General features: G+C 44.8%; 1 protein-coding gene across 6 annotated transcripts in view; it reads left to right on the top strand.

Moving 5' to 3' along the window:
• SCHIP1 (schwannomin interacting protein 1) overlaps positions 1 to 12490 on the top strand; it is a 122599-nt gene that overhangs the window by 20495 nt on the left and 89614 nt on the right. The window contains exon 1 of one of the 6 annotated variants that reach the window (XM_075937800.1): positions 3941 to 4249. The exons of 3 other annotated variants lie outside the window; for them this stretch is intronic. Coding sequence is in view for 1 of the 3 variants with exons in the window: in XM_006123447.3 (XP_006123509.1) it covers positions 4211 to 4249 (39 nt within the window). In the remaining 2 variants the exon portion in view is untranslated. Of the gene's footprint in view, positions 1 to 3940; positions 4250 to 12490 lie in introns of those variants that run through there. 2 more of the 6 variants (XM_006123447.3, XM_075937803.1) reach the window with 2 other exon arrangements.

A 12490-nucleotide genomic window follows, 5' to 3' on the forward strand; every position in this document is an offset into this window, starting at 1 on the left:
GCTTGGCCCTTGTGTTCGGGGTCCACCATGGCCACAGGATCGGGTGGTGCGCCTGTCGGTTGGCTGGATAACAGCGGTTAGGTGCTCTTGGGACTGGGAGGCCTGGGGGAGAGGAAGGCCAGGGGGAGAGAGGGGCTGGGGAACTGGGGGGGCTGCGGGAGAGGGAGGTCCAAGGGGGGAAAGGGATGCTGTTGTGGAAGGGGGGTTGGTGGGGCAGAGTCATGGGGTGCTGGAGGAGCAGGACCAGGCACAGGAGCAGGCAAGCCGCAGACCTCCCTGAGACTGGCACACAGGGACGTGCGCTGCTGGACCAGCTCCTCCATCAGCCGGTCATGCCACCGATCCTCTGCCTCCGCCCTCTCTCACAGGATGGTGTTGAGCTCCTGCACGGCCTCCACATGCTGCGTCAGGATGTCCACATACACACGCCTGTGTCTGCGGCTCCCATGTCCCCGAGATGGAGGTGGGGCTGGGGTGCTGCGGCCCTCTTGCACGGCTGGTCCGGCTGTGGAGGAAAAGAGGAAGACACAATCAATCATAAAAAACTGGACTCTGTAGCACTTAAAATACTAACAGGATGGTTTATTAGGGGATGAGCTTTCGTGGGCCAGACCCACTTCCTCAGATCAGAGTAACACGGCTACATTTCTATCACAATCAGTCATGTGTGCAACAGCTGTCCAAAAGGGCATGTCCTCTCCTTGAGACGGGGAATCAGACATTTCTGAAGGTAACACCGTGTGTGACCTGGGCATCAGCCTGAGCATTACAGGTTTCCCTTGTGCATCAACCACTGTGCACCCACCTACCCCCCCCCCCCCCCGGGGTGTTACACAACCTCACTGCACTCACCTGCTGCTTCATCTCCGGTGTCAGATGACACCTGGGAGGCCTCTGGGGTCTGTGTGACTGGCTCCAGGGTGATGGTCACGGTCTCCTTACTGTCCTCCTCTGGCACCATGTCCCCGTTTCCAGACTGCTCCGGGTCCTGCTCTGGCGTGTCCACCACAGGGTCCGCCAAGCCTCACTGCACGAGACGCCATGGTGTGCATGCTTCACCACCACCCAGGATGTGGTCCAGCTCAGTATAATAGGGGCAGGAGTTGGGGGCTGCCCCAGAACGGGAGCTATCCTCCCTGGCCTTCACATATCCTTGGCACAGCTCCTTAACTTTGGAGTGCAGCTGGTCCTGAGTGTGGGGGTAGTGTCCTTTCTGGGCCAGGGCCTGTGCCATGCGGCCATAAATGTCCGCATTTCGCCGCATGCTTTTTAGGGCTTGTAAGGCCTTCTGCTCTCCCCAGAGCTTGAGAAGGGTCTTGAGTTCTGGCCCAGACCATGATGGTGCCCGGTGTTTGGAGCCCCTGGTTGGGTCCCCAGAAGGGTCTCTAGAAGGACCAGGAGGGTCTTGGGGCTGGGACATGCTGCACTTAACCAGCCATGTGCTCTGGCTGCTTTGCTGCCACAAGTGGCTGTGAGGGTGCCTGTTCCTTTAACAAATGGCTGCAGACAGGAACCAGAGACATGCAAGGCGTGCCCCAGATTGTCCACCAGGGCTTCTTCCTGGAGGCTATTATTTTTGAAAAAATGTCCTCCCCGTGTCCACACTCACTTATTTTCAATGGATCTCCGTCGAAAAAGGCGTTCTTCCTCGTGCAATGAGGTTTACCGCCGTCGAAAGAAAAGCCGCGTTCTTTCATTTTAATTTCGAAAGAACGCGGCTGTAGTCTAGAAGCAGGAGAAGTTTTTTCGAAAAAAGGCTACTTTTTTCGAAAAAAAACCCTGAGTCTGGACACAGCCATAGGTAGCAGGTTCAAAACAAACAAAAGGAAGGTTTTCTTCATTCAGCACACAGTCCACCTCTGCAACTCCTTGCCAGACGATTTTGTGAAGACCAGGACTTTAACATGGGTCAAAAAAGAACTAGATAAATTCATGGAAGTTAGGTCCATCAATGGCTATTAGCCAGGGTGGGTAGGAATGGTGTCCATAGCCTCTGTTTGTCTGGAAATAGATGACAGGTAATCATACCTGTTGTGTTCACTCCCTCTGGGGCATGTGGCATTGGCCACTATCAGAAGATAGGATATTGGTCTGGATGGACCTTTGGTCTGATCCAGTATGGTCGTTCTTATGTTCTTACAGAGGCATCAGCATAGGGTGGCAGCAGCTCCTGTCCGGAACAGGGTCTGAGCTCCCAAACCCAGTGCAAGCTGGAACTGAGCAGGTCTGCCTGCCCACCTGGCTCCCAGTACTCTTTAAATGTGGAGTCGCAGCAGAGGTAGGTCCCGGACCGTATGCAAGTTGTGACTGAGCCATGCTGCTGCACAGCCTGCTAAAAAATTTACTGGCAGAGGGAGTAGGGGGGAGAAATGCATGTAGTCTATACTAGTGTTTCTTAAAGTGTGCTCCGAGGGAGTTGGAGGTGTGCTGCAGAGAACAGAGTTCAAAATGGCCATCCTTAAAAGGGATGGCTCTCCCCTACCCCCCCCCCCCCCCCCGACCCTCATCCCTTCTTCCCCCGCCCCCAACCCATGGTGTTCCAGATTTTTAAAAAAATTGTTTGGTGTTCCTCAGTCTTAAAAAATTTAAGAAACACTGGTCTATACCATTAACCTATAAGCTTTAGCTTATCCATTAATCGACTCTACTATTATATCTCTAGTGCCTTGGAATGTGTGAAAGGATGAGTGAGGTGTCTTAATACTTCACAGTCAGACTATTGGAAAGTTCTGGTTGCGGCCCTTTCTGTTCAGATAAGAAAGAATGAACTGGAGTTTTATCCATCAGCTTAGTTCAATTACATAATGCACGTGTACTGCTTGGACGAGGGAGAGTTTCCATTTAATTTGTGCAGATTGTCCACATTATGCATGGAGTAAAACTTGATTTGTGTGTAGATTCAGTGGGAGACCTTTGACTCTGTATAAGAATATTGTGTGTGTCTTGTTTTCTGAGAGGTTTTGTTCTACCATTAATGGTTTATTTGCTCATTGCTTTGAAGAAGGAACATTTAATATTTTGAAAGCATGGGAATAACATGATGGACTCTTTCATGCTTATAAGGTGTGGATTTGTCAGTTTTTGCCCAGGAAAACATAACATACAAATTATTTTCCTCTACTCTTACCAACAGAGAAATTCATTTTGAAAATTAGTATCTGGTTTAAAATATATCAGAGGGGTAGGTAGGTAGCCATGTTAGTCTGTATTTGCAAAATATGTGGTTTACAGGATCTTTCAAAAAAGGCTTCTATTTCTGAAAGAACCGTGTCTAGACACTGGTTTTAATTTCAAAATAGCGCTTTTTCGAAAGAGCGCCATGATGCAATTATGCAAATGAAGCACAGGAAATTCAAATCCCAGCTTCACTTGCAATTTCGAAGTGTCTAATTTACATCCTTCTGTTGAAAGAGGGATGTGGTCGAGACACACCCTTAGAGCCCAGATTTATTTGTGCATAAACTGTCCATTTCATTGGATACATACACGGATCAGATGGTTTAAAATGCTAAGTTGCAACTTCTTTCTACCGATAGTGCCCCTGCCACTTATGAGCCCAACAGGGTGAATATTAAATGATCTTCTCCCTCTCTCTGATCACTTCTGTTAGGTCTATCATTTAATTTAATTTATTGATTTAATCATGTAACTCTTCAAACATTAATTCGATGAGCAGGAAAAAAATTATTTTGGGTACAGAGTTTCACAAAGCACTGTCAAAATTTGTTTTCTGTCTTAATTGACATGAATATTTTCATTAGATTGAGAAAATGTCTTCAACCAAACAATGGGTTGCTTGCTTTGAATGTCTTTTTAATTTGTTGTAATAACTGGTTTGGTGTGATGTAATGGTTGATACATCATTGATTCATTGACAGTGTAATGTGGCAAAGTGACAGTGTACTTTGCCCACTTTCCACCCAGCTCAAAGGTTAGCTGAGGCTGGCAAGATATTAATGATTTTACCTAAAGGTGCATTTCATTTAGCTTAGAAAATACTATGTTATACAATGTACAGTTTCTTGAAGACCATTTAGAATTCCATAGATCCAAAAGATGTTTTTTCTGAAACACTTCAACAAGATCAGTACAGCTATTCAGTTCAGCCCAAAGTTTATTCTGTTGCCACTATAGAAGCTTTCATTAATGAAAATGCATGTGGGATCGTTAACAGCAAAATTTTTCTGTATATGAGTACTCAACACATTTTATGGATACAAATAAGTTGGCTGCATTTCATAATCGTTGGGTAAGTGAAATTCATACAGTCTATAGAAATAGTAACAATGAATTGATAGAGTTTGTGCAGACTTTTTGAGTTTAGCTAATAATATCTTTTTAATTGTGGTAGGAAAACTGCTATTTTTATAGCTGAAATTATTAGAAGGACAGTAATTGAGTTAAAGTATTCTTGTATACTAAAAAAGAAAATAGTAAAATGTTTTGTTCTAAAAACAAATCTAACAGTTCATTTCCCCAAAGCAAACTCTATTTTGTGTCAGGAAAAAGCCTATTTCAAAATATATTTTCTTTTCTGTAATTTTTGGAACCAAGACAATTTGTAGTCTAGTATCTTGGTGGGGGAGGGGAAGAGGAGGAGGAATACTTCAATGTTTCTTTCAAATTTCCACTTAAATGCAAGTAAGTATCTTTTGTTGTAGTAGGAAGCAGAAATACACACTTCAGATGATTTATGCATCAGGTTCTTGAAGGTCAGCTGCAATAAATAAGTTAGGGATTTTAATACTCACAATAGTCATGCTTCATATAACCATTATTTTTAGTGTCAAAAGAAATTGAGGAATGCACTTTCAAAATTTCAGTCTTGAACCGTACCAGATAAAATCACCTCACCAGACAAATGAACAAACTGCCGATGATAAAGATTGGTAACAATAAATATAAGACTCTCAATACACAAAATCCCCTGTATATCTAAAAAGGAATTTGGCTCAAGTGTAGTTAGAAAGAAGATTCGAAAAAAGGGGCAAAACATAAATTCATAATCTTTCCAACTGTTCTCTACCCCTTCCTGCCCCCCCCCCCCCCCCACACACACACACATACACACCCCTTAGACAGAAGGATGGTACAGATTCGATCTGGCATATTTATCTGGAAGGAAAGCAAGTGGAAAAGGCCCTGCTCTCTTGTATCATAGCACAGTCATTGACTCCAAAACAAGTCAGTCTCCACTGCCACAACAACAGAATTTAGGGCAGGTAGACAGTTTCTTCAATTCCTTTTAAAATGGTATTGGTGAGACTCTGAAAAGGTTAACAAATATAGTAGTATAAATTAGAATGACAGCAGCAAAGCAAAAATAATTATTTTATTTGTTGTTGCTACAAAACTGATTTAAATTCAGAAACCTGATGCTTCTGATGATCTAGTTCTGCTAGTTGGATAAAATAAAGAGCAACTTTGTATAATGATTATTTTCATTGTTTGGTTAGAAACAAGGTCAAAAATCAAATGTATGTATTAGTTTTTAAAGCTGGATAGATGGTTTTTATTATTTACTCTTTCTTCTAATTACCCTTCCAAAATGACACTGTTTTTGTTGAGAGTTTTTGTGTTTGGGACATTAAAGGAACAAAAATATTTATTCATCACATGAAGGTCCACAGAGCTGTTACATTGGGTATTTCTGCCTACTTGGATGTGCTGGGAATGCCTTGCCACCTAAAGTTCCTGACAGTTTTCTTCATCTTTATAGTATGGGAAGACTCAGCCAGGGCTTTCTGCTGGAGAGCTTTTCTGAGGGGAGTCCCAGTCACATCCCAGTACTGGATGGCTACGTCTAGACTGGCATGATTTTCTGGAAATGCTTTTAACGGAAAAGTTTTCCGTTAAAAGCATTTTCGGAACAGAGTGTCTAGATTGGCACAGACGCTTTTCTGCAAAAAGTGCCATTTTTGCGATCGGGGCTTTTTTGAGGAAAACAACTCTGAGCTGTCTACACTGGTCCTCTTATCACAGGAGTCTAGGAGTGCTCTTTCATCTTTCAGATATCTTTAGAAGCACTGCCAGTGTATTGGGCAAGTTCGATGAAGCCCTGTGTTGAAAGAAGTTAAAAGGTCATGTCATGTGGCCATCAATTCATCACATTGGTCTTCAGCCTATTTAATTTTTCTGCAGAAACCATCTTTCTGATATGGTAATTTAATCGGGGAAACAAAGGATATATAACCCACCTTGTTTTGAATATCCATATTTAAAGGATTATCCCACTTCTCACCCTTGGAAGCACACTTCTGTGAAAATCTCAATGTAACAAACCTGTGGACCTCACTATAGTGAGATGTAGAAATATACATTGGGAATATGCATTATTCTCAGGGAATTCTGTCCCAAAACATTACAAATTCTGCATAAAAATATTAAAAATTCTGTTTATAATACAGGCAGTCCCCGGGTTACGTACAAGATAGGGACTGTAGGTTTGTTCTTAAGTTGAATCTGTATGTAAGTCGGAACTGGCGTCCAGATTCAGCCGCTGCTGAAACTGATCAGTTTCAACAGCAGCTGATTCTGGACGCCAGTTCTGACTTACATACAGATTCAACTTAAGAACCCCAGGCATCCCCAAGTCAGCTGCTGCTGAAACTGATCACCGGCTGATTCCAGGAAGCCCGGGGCAGGGGCTTCCTGTAGTCAGCCACTGGTCAGTTTCAGCAGCGGCTGACTTGGGGACGCCTGGGGCAGAGCAGCTGGGGTGCTGCTGGGTTGGTCCAGTAGCGCCGCCGCTCCTCGGCGCTACTGGACCAACCCAGCAGCACCCAAGCTGCTCTGCCCCAGGCGTCCTGATTCAGCCGCTGCTGAATCTGACCAGCAGTGGCTGAATCAGGACGCCTGGGGCAGAACAGCTGGGATGCTGCCCGGTTGGTCCAGTAGCGCCCAGAGCGGCGCTACGGGACCAACTGGCAGCGCCCCAGCTGCTGTACCACAGGTGTCTGGAGCAAAGCCACGGAGCACGGGGGCAGCGGTACAGCCCAGACGCGCCGTGGCTGTCCGCTGCCCGCGTGCTCCGCGGCTTTGCTCTGCTTTGCCCCCCCCCCCCTGTCCTCCTGGTCTGCAGACCAGGGGGATGGGGGGGGGGGGCAAAGCAGAGCCAAGCCGCGGAGCGCCCGGCCAGCTGACAGCCCAGACGCATCTGGGCTGTCAGCTGATCGCGCACTCCGCGGCTTGGCTCTGCTTTGCCCCCCCCCCCCATTCCCCTGGTCTGCAGACCAGGGGCAGCGGAGGGGGGGGGCAAAGCAGAGCCAAGCCGCGGAGCGCGCCATCAGCTGACAGCCCAGAAGCTCTGGGCTGTCAGCTGGCCAGGCGCTCCGCGGCTTGGCTCTGCTTTGCCCTCCTCCCCCCCCCCCCCCCCGCTGGTCTGCAGACCAGGGGGATGGGGGGGGGGGCAAAGCAGAGCCAAGCCTCGGAGCACGTGGGCAGCGGACAGCCCTGTCCGCTGCCCACGTGTTCTGCTGCTTTGTTTCTTCTCCCTGGTCTGCTGGAGACCAGGGAGAGGAACCCCGTTCGTAACTGCTGATTAACTGGAATTTCACATCCCTAATTTGGGGAAATACTGTTGGGGATGGGAAGATTCCAGGCTCAAGAGTTTTGAGAGCTATTGCAAAAGGGGCCTAAATCTGGAATGAACACATCATTGTTGATTGGCCCATAATGTTATAAATCCACTAAAAAAGCTTTTACTAGCAAATGCAGCACAATACTTTTCTGTGGGTTATTTCATATATTACTCCAATAATTCTGCAAACAATATTTTAAAATCCTGCATATATAATCATGCCAGCTTCAGTTGTTTGATAAATTCAAAATTTCCCTTCAGCAAGTATGCCTGTAACAAGGAAGACCAAAAAATAAAATTCATGAAATTTGTATTTCACAAATAGATTGCTTACTAGGCATAGTTAACACAAAACTATGTGTAATTCATTTAAACTACAATACAGAAATGTATTTCTTCCATCCCTCAGAAGCAGTGCAAAGTGATAGAAATGTAGCCGTGTTAGTCTGGTGTAGCTGAAACAAAATAGAGGACTATGTAGCACTTTAAAGACTAACAAGATGGTTTATTAGATGATGAGCTTTCGTGGACGAGACCAACTTCCTCAGATCAAATAGTGGAAGAAAATAGTCACAACCATATATACCAAAGGATACAATTAAAAAAATGAAGACATATGAAAAGGACAAATCACATTTCAGAACAGAAGGGGGATGCGGGGGGGGGGGGGAGGTAAATGTCTGTGAGCTAAAGGTATTAGAGGTGATAATTGGGGAAGGTATCTTTGTAATGGGTAAGATAGCTAGAGTCTTTGTTGAGACCCCCGCATAGAGTGTAGGTAGGTCCCCCCAATCAACACAAAAGGAAAAATAATTCTATATGGACTCCCCCTGACGGTCGGAATTACAGTCTGGATTTCTATATACAAAGCTTCCGCAACAATGCACAGACTGACATTATTTGCAAACGACAACAAGCGACACACAATCTCAGCTGCGCTGAACACCATGCCATCCAGAGTCTCAAAAACAACCTGGACATTATAATCAAACCAGCTGACAAAGGTGGTGCCGTGGTCATTATGAATAAGGCCGACTATAACCAGGAGGCAACCAGACAACTCTCCAACATCACATTTTACAAACCTCTCTCCTCTGATCCCACCTCGGAATACCAAAAGAAACTACACTGTCTCCTTAAAAGCCTCCCTACAGCTACTCGGAAACGAATCCGCTCAGAAACACCTTCTGACCCCCGACCCGGATTGTTCTATCTGCTTCCCAAGATCCATAAACCTGGACACCCCGGACGTCCCATCATCTCTGGTATTGGCACGCTCACTACTGGTCTATCCAGCTATGTAGACTCTCTCCTCAAACCCTACGCAACCAACACCCCCAGCTATCTCCGAGACACTACTGACTTCCTAAGGAAACTACAAAACATCGATAACCTCCCCAATAACACCATCTTTGCCACCATAGATGTAGAAGCTCTTTACACTAACATCCCACATGAAGACGGATTACAAGCAATTAGAAACACTATCCCAGAGGACACCACTTCCAACCTGATAGCAGACCTATGTAACTTTGTTCTCACCCACAATTATTTCCAGTTTGAGAACAACTTATACCTCCAGATCAGCAGCACAGCCATGGGTACACGCATGGCCCCACAGTATGCTAATATCTTTATGGCAGACCAAGAACAAAGTTTCCTCAACTCCCGTCCCCTTTTGCCCCTTCTCTACGTACGCTACATCGATGACATCTTTATGATCTGGACGCATGGCCAAGAAACACTGGAGACATTCCACAGAGATTTCAACAACCTACACCCCACCATCAACCTCACCCTGGACCATGCTACACGAGAGATCCATTTCCTGGACACCACAAATCAACAATGGAAAATTAGACACCGCCCTCTACAGAAAACCCACTGACTCATACAGTTACCTACATGCTTCCAGCTCCCATCCAGAACACACCATACGATCCATCATCTATAGCCAAGCCCTTCAATACAACCGCATCTGCTCTAATCCCACTGACAGAGACCAGAAACTTCAGGATCTCTACCAAGCATTTATAAACCTCAACTACCCACCCGAAGAAATAAAAAAGCAAATTGAAAGAGCCAGACGAATACCTAGAAACCATCTACTTCAAGATAGACCCAAGAAAGCCAACAATAGAACACCACTTGTCATCACCTACAGCCCCCAATTTAAACCTGTCCAACACATTATCAATAAACTACTGCCTATACTGGAACAGGATACTAAACTCCAAGAGGCTCTGGGAGACAGACCCATAGTCTCCTATAGACAGCCACCTAACCTCAAGATGATTCTCACCAACAACCACAGGACATACCACACTAATACCAACCCTGGTACCTTCCCTTGCAACAAACCCCGTTGCCAGCTTTGTCCACATATTCACTCTGCTGATACCATTATTGGACCTAACCAAGTGAGTTATAAGATCAAGAACACATATTCCTGCGCATCCAGAAGTATAATTTATGCTATCATGTGCCGAAAGTGTCCGTCTGCTTTGTACATTGGACAAATGTCTCAGACACTTCGCCAAAGGATCAATGCCCACAAAACAGATATTAGACAGGATCACAAAGAAAAAACAGTTTCTTGCCATTTCGACCAGAAAGGACACTGTCTCAATGACTTAATTACCTGTATCTTGCTTCAGAAGCCTTTTAAATCTGCACTTGAAAGGGAATCCTCTGAACTATCATTCAAGCTAAAATTCGACACTCTATTCGGGGGTCTCAACAAAGACTCTAGCTATCTTACCCTTTACAAAGATAGCTTCCCCAATTATCACCTCTAATACCAGTAGCTCACAGACATTTACCTCCTCCTCGTCCCCCCTGCATCGCCCTTCTGTTCTGAAATTTGATTTGTCTTTTTCATATGTATTCATTTTTTGAATTGTATCCTTTGGTATATATGGTTGTGACTATTTTCTTCCACTATTTGATCTGAGGAAGTGGGTCTCGCCCACGAAAGCTCATCATCTAATAAACCATCTTGTTAGTCTTTAAAGTGCTACATTGTCCTGCATTTTGTTTAAGCAGTGCAAAGGTTTGAGAGAGTCAGGGATAGCAGAGGGGCTGAAGAAGAGGTAAGGAGTTCGGAGTGAACTTAGAGAGTTGTTGAGTGTGGGTAGAAAAAGACTGAACCCGTTTTTTGGGGAGGAGGATGATTAGGGAGTTTTGGGGAGCATTCCCCAGGCAGATTGTGCCTGACCCAAACATCTCCCATTCAGTCAGGCTTCTCCTCTGTCTACTTGAGTGTCCCTGCACTCCCCTACTCTTATGTGGCAGTGCACACCCCTCTTCAGTTCAGTCCCTGGCTCAGTGCTGTCATCCCCCTAGCTCGTAAGCTTACGCCCCAGTTTATATCTCTCACTAGTCCTTCTGAGCTTCAGTCTAGCAGCCTGTGTGCCCCACTTTAGTGGCTACTCACTTGGCATCACTGTGAGCAATGCAGCCTCTCTAGCTAGTTATCCTCTCTTCTAGTGCCACAGCAGACTCTGGTGGAAGGGGCAAAATATGTAACTTCAGTGCATCTTCTGCAGAATCTGTATTCTGCAGAGAAAAAATCTGCAGGGCACGTGAATTCTATGTGTGCGTATTGGTGCAGAATTTCCTCCAAGAGTAGGGTGAAGGGTGGGCCATAATGGCATTTCTTCTGAGATGGGATATGTGCTAACCCGTGAGCTATAGTCTGCTCATTGACTTATTTACATTAGAGACTTTTGTTTTCATTTTTCTCCTGAGCCCAGTGGACACTAATGATCATCATTGCTATCTATAGTGCAGCTTTATGATTTCTGGAAAATGGGTGCACAATTTTCTAGTGTAAACTTTGTAGTTGTGTGAAACCCCATACAGGCTGACTAGTCTATCAGATAATTTTATAAAAAATTCCCATAATTGCTAACATGAATGACATAAACACTGATGCAACACTGCTATTCACAACAAAAGAGCAGTTTTTTAATACATTTTTTTTGATAGAACAAAAGAGGCAATAAAAATTTGTTTTTTCTGGGCCGTACAGGCAGTCCCCGGGTTACATGGATCCGACTTACATCGGATCCCTACTTACAAACGGGGTGAGGCAACCCCACACTAGCTGCGCCGCCCCCACCAGCAGACCGCCGAGACCCGCCGCGGTCCTGCCGCTCGCATCCTCCGCAGCGAGAAAAGCTGCTCCGCGTCTCCCTGGTCTGCATGACTGAGGGAAGTGAGGTGTGGGAGAATAAAATTGAGCTCTGGAGAAATGTTTGGCTAGAGTTTCCCCTACAATATGTACCAGTTCCGACTTACATACAAATTCAACTTAAGAACAAACCTACAGTCCCTATCTTTTACGTAACCCGGGGACTGCCTGTATTGTTCTCTTCCTAACTCATTGTCTGTTATGTATGTTTGAAAGAGAAAGTACTTGTATATAAAATATAACAACTTTTCCCCCCTTCAATTTAACAAAATAATGCACTTCCTATGTGGTACATTTCAGCCCTTGTTAAAATGATAAAAGTAAGCAGAGAGACCAAATACCACATCATTAGAGGAATAGTTTGTTACAATGGAATCGTTTTGTCAACAGAAACTGCAGAAACCACTAGTTATGTCAGGATCTCCATCAGCAGTATTGATTCCTACTGTTCCCAATCATCTTAAATCCAGCTTCTCAGTTAAATCCTAGAATGAAGAAAAACGGAAGTATTTACTTCTTACCTGAAGTATCAGAATGTCCTTGTTTGGGAAAAGCACTTGAAATTCTATTTTTTCCTGCAAAACCAAGGAAAGTATAGAACGCAAAAATCAACTATACTTTCACATTCAGTGCAGGCTACCTAGCAGAGACTCAAATTTGAGCCAAACCATTTTGCTTTATGATAATTAAGGCCTTAAGAATTAATAAGGTTTCTA

The sequence above is a fragment of the Pelodiscus sinensis genome, chromosome 10 (assembly GCF_049634645.1).
Source record: "Pelodiscus sinensis isolate JC-2024 chromosome 10, ASM4963464v1, whole genome shotgun sequence".
Lineage (NCBI taxonomy): Eukaryota > Metazoa > Chordata > Testudines > Trionychidae > Pelodiscus > Pelodiscus sinensis.